General features: G+C 32.6%; 2 protein-coding genes across 2 annotated transcripts; one reads left to right on the top strand and one right to left on the bottom strand.

The window, feature by feature from the left end:
* The first annotated feature begins 1,377 nt into the window (after positions 1-1,377).
* Positions 1,378-6,282, top strand: LOC108479211 (BEL1-like homeodomain protein 6). Its single transcript, XM_017781675.2, has 5 exons — positions 1,378-2,344; positions 3,006-3,972; positions 4,378-4,757; positions 4,852-4,912; positions 5,286-6,282. The coding sequence occupies exons 2-5, from the start codon at positions 3,076-3,078 to the stop codon at positions 5,988-5,990; spliced, it is 2,043 nt and encodes a 680-aa protein (XP_017637164.1). The 5' UTR covers positions 1,378-2,344; positions 3,006-3,075; the 3' UTR covers positions 5,991-6,282.
* Positions 5,813-14,336, bottom strand: LOC108479210 (protein CHROMATIN REMODELING 35). The gene is made up of 6 exons (XM_017781674.2): positions 13,780-14,336; positions 12,937-13,475; positions 11,729-11,941; positions 10,611-10,766; positions 6,967-8,717; positions 5,813-6,885 (listed from the first exon to the last, which is right to left on the bottom strand). Exons 1-6 carry the CDS (start codon positions 13,826-13,828, stop codon positions 6,882-6,884), a joined length of 2,712 nt encoding a protein of 903 aa, XP_017637163.1. The 5' UTR covers positions 13,829-14,336; the 3' UTR covers positions 5,813-6,881.
* Positions 14,337-15,958: the final 1,622 nt, after the last annotated feature.

Genomic DNA, 15,958 nt, shown 5'->3' with positions numbered 1-15,958 from the left:
CGGAGGTGTGCTCTATTCCCACACGGGCGTGTCAAAAATATTAGATTAAATCAAAACTTGTTACGTGTCATCATTTGATTAGCCCATCAATTTATTTTAATGGTTAACGTGGTCAATGACTGAAACCGCTAACGGAGGGACTTCAATTGATTATTTTAGTTAATAGCAAGGGCTTAATTTGGTGTGGATTTAATACATGGACTTAATTGATTTTTTGTATTTTCTTAAGGGCTTTTTTGACATATAAGCCTATTATAAATTAAAAAAACATATTAACCATAATAATTTTATTAATATATACTAATGAAACAATAAATGAGTTTTAAAAGATTTATTAAATGAGCTTTAAACAAATATAAATGAGCTTGTTCATGAATATAAATGAACTGAAAAAAATTGTTTGTGTTCAGTTTGTTTAATAAACTAGCCTCGAAATATTGTTCATGTTCATTTATTTATCTTAACAAACGAACAACAATCTAAATAAATGAACATGAACTAAACCATTCTTGAATTATTTATAGAACGTTTTGTTCATTTATAGCCCCACATTTCGCAATGGGTTAATTGTTTTTTAGGTCAAATTATAGAGTAAATAATTGAAGGCTAAAATATGCTCCATGTCTCTATAGTCTTTGTATATTTGAAATTTAGCATTCGTACTTTTATTTTTATAAATTTAGCCCTTCTATTTTTCGAATTTAAAAATTTAAAATCCAATCGTTAACAATATTAAATTCTTCTGTTAAATTCGCTAGTGTGATATTTTAAAATTAAAAAAGAAAGATCCACTTACTTAGTAATGTAACAAAATAAAAAGCATTGCAATGGACTGAATTTAACAAATGATTTTAACGGTGTTTACAATTCTTGAAAGTTATATCAGCATTTTAATCAAATAAATTATTTAGGCTAATCAATGATATTGTAAAGGTTAAGGTACCAAATTATATAAAAAAAACTGAAGTATAAAGATTAGATCTTAAATTCGAGTATAGAACATACACCAAATTTAAATTTTGACCATGGTTATAAAATCTTAAATTTGAGGGTAACATAGGGCCAAAATTGAAGATTTACCATTCTTCTAAATAATGCAAAAAGGAAAAAGGAAAGTTACCAATTATATATAGATGAGGATAATATAGGGGTCAAATTTGAAATTACGCCATTTTACATATAAAGAAAAGGAAAAGAAAAGTGACATGTGTCAACCAAGGAAGGTCTAAAGGACTTTCCTTAACTCGTTTGTATTCAATCCTTAAACCATTTTTAACCTTACCCTTTACAAATAAAAAATAGTATTTGAAAAGATTAAAACTTATGAAGATAATGTTGAAATAATAAAAAATAAAGGGGAGCAAACCATAAATAAAATAAAATAAAAGAACAATTGAGTCTAAACTAAACATTACTTAGAAGAAAAAGAAAAGTTCAGTGATATGGGCACCTACTGCTGCGCCCTTCACATTCAAAATAAAATAAAATATTACACAAAAACTAGTAGCAGAAGATTAAATGAAAGAAAAACACTACATAAAAATAATAATATCAGGGGGCAAAACAAAAAAATCAAAGAATGGAACAGAATATGGGTTTATATGGTGGATATTGCAGCAAAAGGAAAAGACAGAGCTTCCATGGTGAAGATGAAGGATGAGAGAGAGAGAGGGGGGGTTTAGGTCCACCAACTGGTAGTTAGAGATAGAACTCTTTAACCAAACATATCCTCAACAACACCCAAAGAGGAAGAAGATCAAGAATTTGATAGAATAAGCAAAAAAAGGAAGAGAGAGATGGAGATCAACTAATACCAACTATTACAACTGGGTTTCAAAGCAAGAACCTCATAAAGCAAAAAAGTTTCCCTCTTTTATCTCCAATAACAGAGAAAGTTATCATCTTTTCAAGGGAAAGAGATAAAAGGGGGGGTATTGGGTTCAAGTTTATGTATATGAATCTCTCACGTGGAGTTTGATGGATAGAGAATATATGATTAGTAAAAAAAGAGAGCCAAAAAAAGTGATATAATAATTCATTTTCTTTGCTCTTTTCTTTATCTTCTTATTCCTCTCTCTCTCCTTCTCTCTGACTCTGAGTATGAATTATTATTAAAAAAGAAGCTTTATTTGGGAGGGGGGGGGTTGATTTGTTTTATAGTTTTAGTTTAGTGTGTGCAAAAAATTAGATGAAAAGTGAAGTGTTGGTTTGTTGTTGTTGTTCTTCTGGGTTATTGGGAAACAAAGTGCTTGGTTTCTTAAGGATTTTGTTATCATCGGCGGATCTTGTGGTGTTTTGAGAATTCCTGTTCCCCACAACTCCCACAGCTGTTACTGGTTTTCAGGTATTTTTTTATTCACATATGCCTATATATACATATATATATATCATTTTCTTAACCCAAAGAGATATAGAGCTTGTCTTTTAAATTCTTTCTTTTTGTTCTCTTCTTTTCCTAGTTTCTGTCATCTTCTATGTCTGGACAAGATGATCATCATAACAAAGCTGTTTATTGGGATTTACAAATTCTGGGTTTTGTCTTGTTTCTTTGATTCTTTTTACCTTGTTGGATTGCTCATAACAGTTGCTTGTTTTTTTTTTTTTTTCCTTTGATCATGTTACCCTGGTTTGAGTTTTTTGTTAGAAATATTCGTGAGATTTCTCGTAATTGTTCTTTATTTGCGAGCTTATGCATAGAGAATAATTATATATGTGTGGTTCGTCTCTACTCTTTATCTGAAGGTTCCATTGTTGTTTGCTGATGAGTGTTCAAGCTTTGAACTCCATAGTTCACTACTAAAGCTTCTACTTCTAGGAACTGTCAACTGACTTGTAATTGTATAGATTAGTAGCATAGCATGAAATGCTGTGTTCTGTTCTATATGCTACCAAATTATGTATTTCATTAAGCCTAAGATAAGATGTGCGTATAAGATTTCCTACTTAAATTTTGAATTCTATAATCTGTATCATTCTTTTCTAAATATGCTCAAAATTATTTTCAGTTCATAGCATGATTGTGTAATTCGACTTGAACAAGTGGGGTAGCAAAGTTTCAAGATCCTGAGAAATATTATGGCTACTTATGACACTGGTTCTGATAATCAAAAAGATACTGCTCCAATGATCTATTTTAGAGAATCGATGCCTGGTTCATTTCCAGAGGCACCAGATCTTCCTGGTAATGCGATTATGTATATGAATTCCGGGTCATATTTAGATGCATTTGCTGGGAATTCTCAGCAACAAAATAACTGCGTTGAGATTCTGGCTGTGGAAGCTTCAGATTCGACTCCACAGCAGCAAGAGATATTGTCAAACCTTGGTGGCTCACGTGTTGGTGACTTTGGTACTTGGAGGGATGGTAGAAATGAAATTCTAGTTATGCATCCGATGGATGGTACTGCCAGCATCCTTCGCAATGGTCAAAACTTGCAAGGTCAAGGATTATCGCTAAGCCTTGGAACCCAAATTCCTTCAGGAATTCAAATGACTTCCATCCCCTATCGAAATCCCAATTCCACTTTTGCTTCGTTCTTGAGTCCTAATCCAACACTTACTGGAGAGGGTGGCAGCAGGACTAGCTCTTGTAGAGATGAACAGTCGAGAAACGCGGAATATGTTCCACCTGGTTTTTCTGGAGGTAACCAAAATTCAAATAAAGGGGATTTATCTGCATATGGTATGTCAAGTACTTCAAGAACTATTCCTAATTCCAAATATCTCAAGGCAGTGCAACAACTGCTTGATGAAGTCGTTAATGTTCGAATGGCTCTAAAGCAATGTAATGGTGAGAAAAACCAAAGCTCAGAAGACAACCAGATGAAGAGTTCCAAAGAGGATGATGGAGGATCAAAAAAAATGCCCTCAAATCAGCAAGAATTCTCAAATAACTCTCCAAACCAGCTTTCACATGCTGAAAAACAAGAACTACAAAGCAAGTTAACGAAGCTGTTGTCCATGTTGGATGAGGTAAGAGTCAGATCACTTCATTGTTTTGGATGATCAATTGGTTATAGTTGCTGTAAGACATTGATATGTTTACCTAATCTGCTCTTCAGCTTCCTACTTTATATGTAAGCTTTTCTTTGATATGCCGAGGAACTGTTATATCCAAAATTAAACTTTTCCTAGAATGTGGTTTTTTCCTGTTGTTTGATTGATTGCTGTAACTGAAATGACATAGGACTGAATACAATGATTGTTTCACGTGATTAAAATGACATATAGGTCTGTACATGAATCTCCCATATAATCTTAGCAAGTTTATGCATAAAGATCAAGTGGTCTTGGAAGGTGGATGAAGTTAGGCCCATTCGATACTTTATTGCATTTTCTTTTCTGTTTGCATCTAATACTGAGAAGTTCTTGCTGCAGGTTGATAGAAGGTATAAACAGTATTATCATCAGATGCAGATTGTAGTGTCTTCATTTGATGTGATAGCGGGGTGTGGAGCTGCTAAGCCATACACAGCACTCGCGCTTCAGACTATATCCCGCCACTTTCGGTGCTTGCGAGATGCTATTAATGGTCAAGTTCGGGCAACACGTAAGAGTCTCGGGGAGCAGGATACTTCAGAAAATGGTAAAGGAGTAGGAATTACTCGTCTGCGTTATGTGGATCAGCAGCTGCGACAACAGAGAGCTCTTCAGCAACTTGGGATGATGCAACAACATGCATGGAGGCCTCAGAGAGGTCTGCCCGAAAGCTCTGTTTCAATACTTCGTGCTTGGCTGTTTGAGCATTTTCTTCATCCGTAAGTTTAACACTCCTTTGTATTATAGCAAATCTCAGATCTCCTAAATACCAATGCCTTGGGTGTACTTATTTCTACTCTTGTTGTCGTCCAGCTACCCGAAGGATTCTGATAAGATCATGCTAGCAAGACAGACAGGCTTGACTAGAAGTCAGGTAATCAAAAACTGATCATCTTACTGACATAACACAAAGCAAATGTGGTTAGCAGTGCTTGTTAAATTTGGATTATAGCAAATTGTTTGAAAGAAAGGAGTATTGACTTGAAATATATGGTACAAGTACGGATACAGCAACCTCATTGGCAAAATATGGGATATAAATTCTTCCAAATTGAGGAATAGTCAAATATTATATTATTGGACATGTTCCACCCACCTGAATCGAGTAAAATAAATTTATAATAGATTCATGTGTTTTGTTCTTGTTGAATTTTAGTAGTGATCATTATGCTCTCGTTAGACAATATCCGTAGAGGACGATCTGTACATTTCATGTTGATGCCTTAATGGTATTTATATCTGCTCAGGTTGCCAATTGGTTTATAAATGCACGGGTGCGTCTCTGGAAGCCTATGGTCGAAGAGATGTACAAGGAAGAATTTGCGGATGCAGAAATGGACTCTAATTCTTCATCCGAAAATGTTGTCAAAGCAACAAAAGGTGATACAAGGACCTCTGAGGATAGAGGTGAAGATGTGCAACAAAGTGAAAGTTCGCCGGCCATAGAGAGATGTGACACCAGACAGTTGGTGGATTCCAAACCCAACCCTGTTCCTTCTTTAGTTGATATGGAAGGACCAGTTACTGGAGCTGGTTTCCAGTACTTCACACGAGGAGAAGCTGAAACCGAGCATATGTTACTTAAGCTACGAGAGGAGCAGAGGCCCAATATTGATGATTCTAACCTGTTCCCTAATGCAATTTCTCATCCTGATGGTGATAGTGACCGGATTATGGCAGTAGCTGCTGCTTACCAGATGTCAGGGTTTGGTAATTTTGGAAATAGAAGCAGTGTCTCACTCACTTTGGGATTGCAGCATTGTGAGGGTGGTAATATACCTATATCAGGCGGAGGCCATCAAGATTTTGTTGCAATGAGAGGGGCTGACATATGCAATCCTACTGCATCAAGCGTAGGAGCCTCCGAAACATCAGATTTTGAATGCATAAATCCTGGAAATCGGCAACATGGGTTTAGTTCCTCTCATTTGTTACATGATTTTGTCACATGAAATGTGCTTGACTTCTTAATTACATTGGTTAATCTTCATATCGTTCTCCCGAAACTAGAGAGCTAGAACCAGGTTCTGAACTTACCTGAAATTCATCTTGCTTGTCAAAGATGATGAAGTATAAGACACAGTTGTAATATAAATCATTTGTAAAGATACATAATTTTGGTTTAATATGTGAAGGAAAAAGAATATGTACAATCAGTTGCAACTTCAATATTGAAGAGAAAAGAAAAAGACACCTGATTTGAAATAAAAGGTAAGAATTGACTTGTTTTATTCAGATAGACAATGATTTGGGTTCTACTGTGTATTCTTTTTATTATTTTGGGGTCTTTCAAATTAGCTGAGCTGCCTGAACAAAATGCATGAAATTTCTGCATGTTGAGAAAACAACACATGGATAATGGATGCCCCTGTTAAGTACAGTGACAGCTCTGCGCTTTAACTAATGGCTGAAGCGACCACTGATGAGGGTTTTTACATTATCATATAATTAAGATTCAATCCACAATTGATCAATCGAATTGAGAAGGACAACATTAAATTCACCTTGAAATGGCCAAGCAGATATGGGAACCTCGATTACTAAACCAAGCGCCTTCTCCCATTTCAAAACTAGCACACATAATTTCATGTACAAATAGTAAGCATCTACTTGATTCCTGCCTGCACTAAAGATCCTTGGACACGAGGGAAAAGTTTCCAACGACTGTCAAAAAAGGTCATTTCTATAGCAAGGAATCTATTCATATTGCTCTCAAGCAACTGCCTAGATGTTTTAAAAAGTTAACCGGGAAACACATCCAAAGACAGAGACTACAAAAGAAGAAATTACATGTGCACCACAAGGAAACTGCCCATGGCCGCCTCAGCCCATGGTCCCAGCATCTACCTGAAATATAGGGAGATTAAAAATTGGAAGGCAAGAACTTTGATAAAATAAATGAGAATGTTGTTGCAATAAAAGACTAACCTTCTGTACAGATCCCTAATGTCTTCCCTTAACAACTGACTTTCCAAAAAGAGATCATTGCACTCGTTCAAATTAACAGTCTCCATATCAAAATCTCGGTTACCACAATACTTGTTCCACTCAAACCACATTTTTGCAATTAATTCCTTCTTGAAACAAGTACTATGATCCTCCTCCTCAGGAGAATCCCCTGCAACCAATCTATACGCGTACACTTTCTTCTTTTGGCCAGGGCGAAAAGCACGACCTATTGCTTGGCGGGTCACAGATGGATTAAGATGGACATCCAAAATGATAATTCGGGATGCCCCCACCAAAGAAATTCCCTCTCCACATGCCTTTATAGATCCAAAGAAAACTTTGGCATCAGGAGAGTTATTGAAGCGATCCATAGACCACTCCCTATGATCAGAGCTTGATTCACCTGTGATCGAGAAAACCTGAATTCCTGGTTGCCAACCCTTCACTTTCACGGATAATCTCTCTAAAAATTTCAAGGGGACAAGATACTGACTAAAAACAAGGAGTTTCTCACCAGCTGACTCACACAAATTTAACATATTAAGAAAAAATTTTGCTTTGACGCCCTCTCTAACATCTAATGTGTTTAACAGCTCATCCATCTTATCATCTGTTGTGTCAGAATTCTCAGAGAAAGAATTAAGTTTTGGATGGAGATAAACAGCACTACCAACAGATGAAATCTTGAATTTCCTTTGAAACCTTCTTAACTTGTGAACTTCATCCTTCTGTCTAGGACCAAGACTCAGCACAACAGTGAAATCAACAAGTCCAGGAAGCTCATCCAAGAAATCACCTTTATAGTAATGAAGAACTTTGCTGGTCATCTCACGCAGATCATGGATGACTGAGACTTTTCTCTCAAAATTTTCATCTTTCTGCAGTGTGTGCTCCACCAAATCATAAAAAGCCGCATCTGCTCCAGCTTTTAACTGCTTCTTCACCCCAGCTATATGCACCTTGCTCATTATCCGCTTAATTACTGATTTTGAAGTATCCAACCTAAGAAACTTTGGTCGAACAAGGTTCAATATGTTAAATACCTCTTTAACATGATTTTGATAAAGAGTTCCTGAAAGCACCACTTTTCGAGCTGTTTGCACTTTTGCAAGGGATTGTAGCACATCGGTGTTCTCATTCCTCGGTGTGTGGCCTTCATCCAAAATTAAAATTGAAGGTGCTCTGAGCAGTATCTCTCGGCAAGATATAGAAGTCTGGCTGGTTCCACCATCACAAATTATGGTAGAGAACTGCTTGTATCCCAGAAAAAGGATACTTTTGCACTCAACCCACTTCTTCAAAACATCCAATTGCTGAGATCTATTATCTGCTTTCACAGTATAAAAATCAAGCAGTGGAATATCCTCTACTTGCCATGTTTCAAACTCCTTTTTCCATGTAGCCAAGATGCCTTTTGGAAGCACAACTAGTGGTTTAGCATGTGGGTATTTGGCTAGGAAACTCTGCATGAAGCTGATTATCATAAATGTTTTTCCAGAACCAGGGGCATGTGCCAAGATGCAGCCCCCAGGGTTATCTGCCACCAAATTGCTCAGAAGAAAATTAAAGCCTTCAACTTGATGAGGTTTCATTTGCTTCATATGCCTTGGATGCGCAGTTATGTCGGTTACTGCTAAATCATCTTCAGAGAACTTAACTCCAGTTTCAATTGACTCTCTATTTTTGCCATTTCGAGGCTCTAATGCATAAGCATTTGTGCTCTTTTTGGCCTGCGTAGGTAAAGGAGAAAAAAGTTTAGATAATGAATCTTTCAGCCAGGAATGAGCTGACAAGTCCTATTAGTTGGATTTAACCAAGCCTGAATAAATCACCAAAACAAATTGAGCTTGTGTTATTCAATGCATATAATAACAATGCCATAACCAAAAAGCGAATTTGTGCATCTACTGATAAAACAAAAACTAAACGATGCAACACAAGGCACCTCCACAGGAGACAATAGGATCAAAATACCAGAGTTTAACCTCATTTTCCACTGCAGCTAATAGACACAAATATAGTAGGTCAACCAAGTGTAACAGGGGTACAGATCCCTGCTACAAATTGGCTTTCATACTAGAATAAATTATCCCAGCCATAGAACTCTAGAACCAAGCCATTTTGGAAAAGCTTCAAAGATCACTTCGCGGTGAGACAGCACAACTAAATTGGCACATCCAGGAAGACTAATAGGTGGTGCTACATCAAAGTTTAATACTGGCAGAAGCTACATTAAAATCCACTTCAATTACTAAAGCATATAAGGGTGCATTTGTTTCATGGAAAATGTTTTCGTATTTTCTTGTGTTTGTTCCATGAAAAACAATTTAGTCAATGGAAAATGATTTACAACTCAACGGAAAATAAGTCCTTTTTCCTATAAAATAACTTACCCTCTTGAAAAGTGCAAGTCATTTTATGGAAAAGAGCTCCTTTATATGTAATTCTATTTTTATATAAAAATTAACTTAAATCAAGCCTAGTATTATTATATTAATAATAAATTTTACTTTTAATTTATATATAAAAATATCTGAAATATTAATACCAAATATTCTTATCATCAATATTAATAAACATACATATTTAATTATTTCTATTTAATAATATAATAAATTATTTAATATTACAATTTTATTTTAATAAAAATTTTAAAGTTTAAATAATATTATTCATATATTTTTGAAAAATATTTATATTAATATTTTAATAATAAATATAAATTACAATTATAAATATATTAATAATAAATGTTCCATAGTATAAAGGTTAAAATGCGAAAGTCCATGTCCTCTTCACAAATTTGGAATTTAATTCTTATACTTTTATTTTCAAAAATTTAGTCATACTTTTCAGATTCAGGTCTAATTGTTAAAATTGTTTTGTTAATTTTATTGATGTGACATTTTAAATAGAAAATACTCACTTGGTAACCATGTAACTAAAAAATGGCGTAATAAGCTTGAATTTAACAAAATAATTTTAATAGTGTTAACAATTGGATCTGAATTTTGAAATCTAAAAAGTAGAAAAAATAGAAGTACGGGAATAAATTCTAAATTTACAAAGAGTACATGTACTTATCACATATTTTAACCTAGTATAAAATATGAATATTTTAACTATATAAATATGAATATTTGTTTAAATCATGATTAGCTTCATTTATCCCTTCTAACTTTAATGTGTCAATATGCACTCTCATATATGTAATTTAAATTAAGTTGTAATTAAGGATTGTTTATTATTAAGTTTATATATGATATTAATTTTTACAAAATATTATCTTATTATAAAATAAATTTTGATTGACAAAAAGAAATTGTATTACAATATTTTGCAAATATATTTATGTCGTGTTCGTTTTACTAAGAACAACCTTTATAAAATGATTTCATGAAAATTTGTCAAACAAACAGACAAAATCTTACGAGAATCCTCCAAACACTAGAAAATACCAATTTTTCCAGAAAATCAATCCATTTTCCAAAAATCATTTTCTAGAAGATGTTTTCAACGAAACAAACACAGCCTAAGGCTAGAACCAAATTACAGATACTTAAACCTAATTTGTAATGTAATGTAGGGAAGTCATAGTGCTCAATAGCATAAGCTTGACTTACCTTGTTATATTGGATGTCAATTATAGTCTCAATTCCTCTCTGAATGACCCCGCAAATTCTACATACATAACCAAGATCATCCTTCAAGACAAAAGAATGATCACAATCTTCGTCATCTTCTGGCATGTGCTCGTTTGAAGGATCCTCAATAGCATCCTATCAAAAGCATCATAAGTCATAAAGAATATAGGACATCCTTTCTAGGGAATAATATTGCCTGCAGTTCAATAATTATAACAACCTAAAACTGATAATTGTATATAAAACAAGATTTTTCTTATCCTTCCACAACGGTGGGAAGCATGTAGCAGATTCAAAAAATCTGACCTAAAATAATAAAAGCAACAGTTGTTTCTTATTGCCACAACCAAACAGTGATGAGATATTTTACACCACAAAAAATGAGAACAAGATGTTTAATCAGAACATGGTGTAGAAAACAAGATTTTTCTTCTTCTTCCACAACAGCAAGAAGCATGTCGCAGATTCAAAAAAGTCTGACCTAATATAATAGAAGCAATGAAGGAGTTGTTTACTACAGCCACAACTGGAAACAGTAATTACATATCTTACACAACAAAGAATGAGAACAAGATGTTTAGAATCGGAATATAGTGCATGTAGATAACTCAAAAAGGAAACAATTAGAAGGAAAGTCCTGAAACATAAACACTTTTTCATGTCTATTTATGCTAATAAACGATAACAAATGTGAGTTAAGTTAAATAATGAATTAATTTCATCAAGCAAAATTATCTGGTTATGAACTCAAGAGTCTTACATGTTTTGCCTTGTATTTTTCCCCGAAACCTTCTCAACCTAAATGCACCTTATATGGAATGAATGAAAACAAAGTAACAAAAAACAAAACAAGACCACATAGTTGTCTCTATAGCTTCAAAAAGAGCAGCTAGAACAGACACATGCACATGTTAACTCGATACAGAGAGTACTAAGACTTGACCATCTATTTCTGAAAAAAGCACAAGCATTGCTTTTTCAAAAGAAAGCAAATAATAATAATAATAATAATAACAACAACAATAACAACAACAATAATAATAATAAAGAAGACAACAAATAACCACCAATTAAATTTTAAGAGCAGTATAAAACACCTTGGAGAATTCTAATGCCATTGACATCTCCTGCCAAATATCTCCCAGACCATCATCTTCATTCTCCGTTTGAGCATCAACATCGTCTTCAACACCAACATAAATACCTTTATCCTTCTTGATATCAAATTCACTGGTCAGACTAATCTTCTCTTCCTTGTAAACTCGGTTGCCCATAGACTCCCCAAACTGAAACAAATTAGGCTCTCCAACCTGAAATACATCAATAACGCCAATCATTGGATTAAAAAAATAAAAAACAGTAAACATACAATTTAGAGTTAGAAGAGTACCATGGTACCCAAAATTCACTCAAGTACACATAAAGAGTATGTAATATTTAAACACTCAAAATACCCATAATCAACCATTAATGTGACAGTTACATCGAACATGCCTAAGATAGGATTGACTTGAAACTAGTAAAAACTTTAAGAGAGTTGAACGTTGATAAAAACATAATCAATTGAGGTTCTACAGCTTCGTTGTTTCATTATATTTATCTTTTCTATTTACAAATTTAATATAAATGGAATAGATTTAATCTCTCATCGTCACATAGCATATACAACTTCTAAAGTCAATAAACTTTAAAAATTTCCAGCAAACCAGCCATTTGCCCTTATAGGATCCCAGACAAGTGATGCAAGAAACATTACAAACATGTTCTCAAACATCATTTCATTTTGCTCCATCTCAACCATGTTGTTTGCAATCAGAGATAGGAAGAAAGCATCATTGTTGTCCTGAGTCGGGAAGGCTTTAGCAACTTAATCTCCCCCTCACATACACATTACAAATACAAAAGATCACCTTATACTTTCTACATAAGCAATAGGGTAAGATTTTATGGATGTGCTAAAACTCATATTTAAAAGTTAAAAGGGCCTGAAGAGAAATTTCAGAGACTAGCTACTTCGAATATCTGAATGCTGTTTTCTTCCTTGTTTGATGGATAAATGCAAGTGAAGATAAATTAGACACGTAGGAAATTATACATGACAGGATGATGAGATTAAAGTTTGCATGATTATGATCCATGAAAAATGTGAAAGCAAAAAAAGAAAAATTCCTAGAACATTAAATTATTTTATAAAACTAACGAATGATAAATTCAATGTTCATATTCATTATCCATTCCTTTGACTTTTATGTTCTTTCTTCATCCTCAAACACAACTCAAAATCTAAATGTGAACAAGAACATACCTTTATCTCTTTATAGATTAAATTCCCAGATGGCTTCCTCAATACAATTTCCTGGACCGGATGTAGAGATCTAGGATTTCTATTGTCTTCATCATCTGAATCCAGAATCACTACTGGTGACACCGACGATGTGATGTCATTTCCAATAGAGTCATCCTCCAAGTCGATAAAATTGTTTCGTGACAAATGGGAAAGTTGTCGACTTGGGACCTTTGAAGCCTCTTTCCTCGGGGTCTTTTCCACATCTGCCGACATATTTGAAAGACGAGGATGCAAAGCAAGTACCTTGCTTACCAATTGTGTATTCCTAGAAATAAGGGCTTCTAAATCTTTTGTAACACTTCCATATTTACCACCAGTATTAAAAGTTTCAAGCATTTTAGCATATGCAAGTGGGTCACTGAAATCAATTGCATTCGGGGAGACCTTAGGTTTTTTCTTTTCATTGCCATCTTGAGGATTTGCAGCAGAGATGGTGCTGTCATAATCTTTTGAATCACTGGATAATCTTGTCCTCTTACAACCTTTAGAACAGAATTCTGTAGACGATCATAAAGAAGAAAATCAACATTATATGAAGACAATAAAATGGGAAAACTTAAAACAAAAGCTAAGAAATACCATATCAATGTAAGTAAATAGATAACAAATTCTAAAAGCAAATTGAAAATCCAGTAAAAAGATTAATAGATTGAAAAAACAACAAAAAAAAATTAAAACTTAAGTAAAAGATGAAGATCATATACCAAAAGCTTAAAATATAGAATGAAAAAAATTTAAGAAAGAAAAAAGAAGCTTATAAACATATAATAAACTTTGGCAATTAATTAAATATGTAAATACCGTTTGAGATTCCGTAATTTGTAGGCAAAACCGGCAGCGGAGGCTCCATTCTATCAAATGCTGCAGCTAATTAGGGGGGAACAAGAAAAATTGAAAGGAAATACCTTGAAAATATGAACAGGAATTGAAACTATGGAACGAGAGTTTCAAACCCTAAATCAGCACAAATTAGAGAAGAAATTAAAACTAAATAACACACTTCTTTTTTCCTTTTTTTTTTGCAGTTCGAGTTGAAGAAATAAACAAAAACACACGCTAGCTGAGTTCTCAGTACATCTGAGTGTGTTCGAATGCAAAAGAGTACGTGAGAGAAGCACAGCTTAGGCTTGTTACCAAGTCTCGTTACTTTTGAAGAATTTTTTTTAGCTTCTGCTGTTTATTAACGTTTGAAGACGAACTGGGAAATGCTTGCCTGTATCTTGATACAGGATATAGATGTTAAACCTACAGATGGCGTGACTGCATTAGATAATATTTTGGCATTGTGACGTGGACAAATAACAAAGCAGCATATGGTGAGGCTACGAATAGAAATTGTCCCTCGAAAAGAAAGTTTCAGTTTTCGCATAGTGAGGCTAGTAGAAGCCTTTGAAAACATTGTTGGTTGGGAGAAGAATATTGTTCATGGTCGTCATTGATCCCTCATTCTAAATAAAAATAAAATATTTCAAATAAAAAATATATTTTACTAATGATTTTTAATTTAATATTAATTTATTTATTATCATAATTTTAATATGTCTAGGATGGATATATATAATATTTATCTTTATATAATTTTGGTATATATATTAATTATAAAAATAGATATAATTGTTAATTTTATTCTTTAATTTTTCAAATTTTGATTATTATACGTTACGAAAAGTGATAAGTTAATCCAATTGCTAACTTTATTAAACATTATTGTTAATTTGTTGTTCTAAAAATTCATGGTTCAATTATTTATATGCAAATGAATTAATAAAAATTAATATTTCAACGATTTATATATAATAAATTAGTAAAATTATTAGTTGTTAAAGTTTATATATTTATCGATAACTAGAGTAACCTAGTAGTTGTTCTAAAATATGATGATCAAATTCTAACAAATTAAAGTAAAAAAATTAGCTTTTGAATTTTTGTAAAATAAAAGGATGAAATTCACACTGAAACTTATTTACCTAAAATTAAGTTATGAATAAAATCATATCAAATATTTAAGACAACTAAAAATTAAATTTTATTTGATTCACGAGTTAATAATTTTACACAATATTGATAATTAAAATAGAAACAATATACAATGAATCAAATAAACTTAATTAACAAATCATAAATAAGATCACATGCAAAAATTATGGTAACTAAGGGTTTTGTTTTATGTTTGGAATTTGGAATATATAGAGTATTGTTATTTTTATCATTTAACTGGTTATCATATGCATACATGTCAATTATGTGAATATATAGTGGGTAATATGTAATGTTGTAAAATTTAAATTTGTAGTTAAATTACTTAGACTATTAATTTTGGTTCAATCAACTAATCGTTAGTTCAATGATTAAAAAAATCAAAAATCTTAAAAATTCATAAAAAATTAGAAAAATTCAAGAAAATAGGGACAAAACAGATACAAATAAGTAATAATAGAAATATAAACATTTATTTTATAAATTATAACGACAATAATTAATATTTAAATTAGCTTTAACCTAGTTCAACTAATTTTCAATCGATTCGATGGATTTTTAGTGATTCAACTTAAGGGTGAGCGTTCGATCAAATTGAGTCAAGTTCAGTGAAAAAATTTCAAGTTAATCGAGTTGGCAAGTCCTATTTTATCATCCTAACTCGATTTAAAAAAATTCGAATCAAGTCGAGTGAAATGGAATTCAAGTAAAGTCGAATTGAGTGAAACTGTTCGAGTTAAATTAAAAAATTAAACATGTAAAATTAAAATCTTATTGCTGTATAACTAATTCCATGTTAGAGCACATAAATTTGAAAACTTTTGCAAAGCGAAAAAAAAAACTTTAGTATAATAAACTTGAATCATTAATTAACTTATTTATGTCCCAAAATTATTATTCTATTTTTTAACTTTCTTTATATATTTTTTGAATTTTAATAAATTTTTAAAAAATATATAAATTTTATATTTTTATAAATATTTTGAATTTTAAAAACTATTTT

The sequence above is a fragment of the Gossypium arboreum genome, chromosome 12 (assembly GCF_025698485.1).
Source record: "Gossypium arboreum isolate Shixiya-1 chromosome 12, ASM2569848v2, whole genome shotgun sequence".
Lineage (NCBI taxonomy): Eukaryota > Viridiplantae > Streptophyta > Magnoliopsida > Malvales > Malvaceae > Gossypium > Gossypium arboreum.
This window is presented reverse-complemented; position numbering and strand designations above follow the sequence as displayed.

Bases quoted from the DNA above. Each gene is read 5' to 3' on its own strand.
- LOC108479210 (XM_017781674.2), bottom strand. From the start codon at position 13,828: ATGGAGCCTCCGCTGCCGGTTTTGCCTACAAATTACGGAATCTCAAAC. The intron at 13,476-13,779 runs GTATTTACATAT...GATCGTCTACAG, and splicing joins AAATTACGGAATCTCAAACG to AATTCTGTTCTAAAGGTTGT. The intron at 10,767-11,728 runs GTGTTTTATACT...TGCTTTTGATAG, and splicing joins TGGCATTAGAATTCTCCAAG to GATGCTATTGAGGATCCTTC.
- LOC108479211 (XM_017781675.2), top strand. From the start codon at position 3,076: ATGGCTACTTATGACACTGGTTCTGATAATCAAAAAGATACTGCTCCA. The intron at 4,758-4,851 runs GTAAGTTTAACA...GTTGTCGTCCAG, and splicing joins TTTGAGCATTTTCTTCATCC to CTACCCGAAGGATTCTGATA. The intron at 4,913-5,285 runs GTAATCAAAAAC...ATATCTGCTCAG, and splicing joins CAGGCTTGACTAGAAGTCAG to GTTGCCAATTGGTTTATAAA.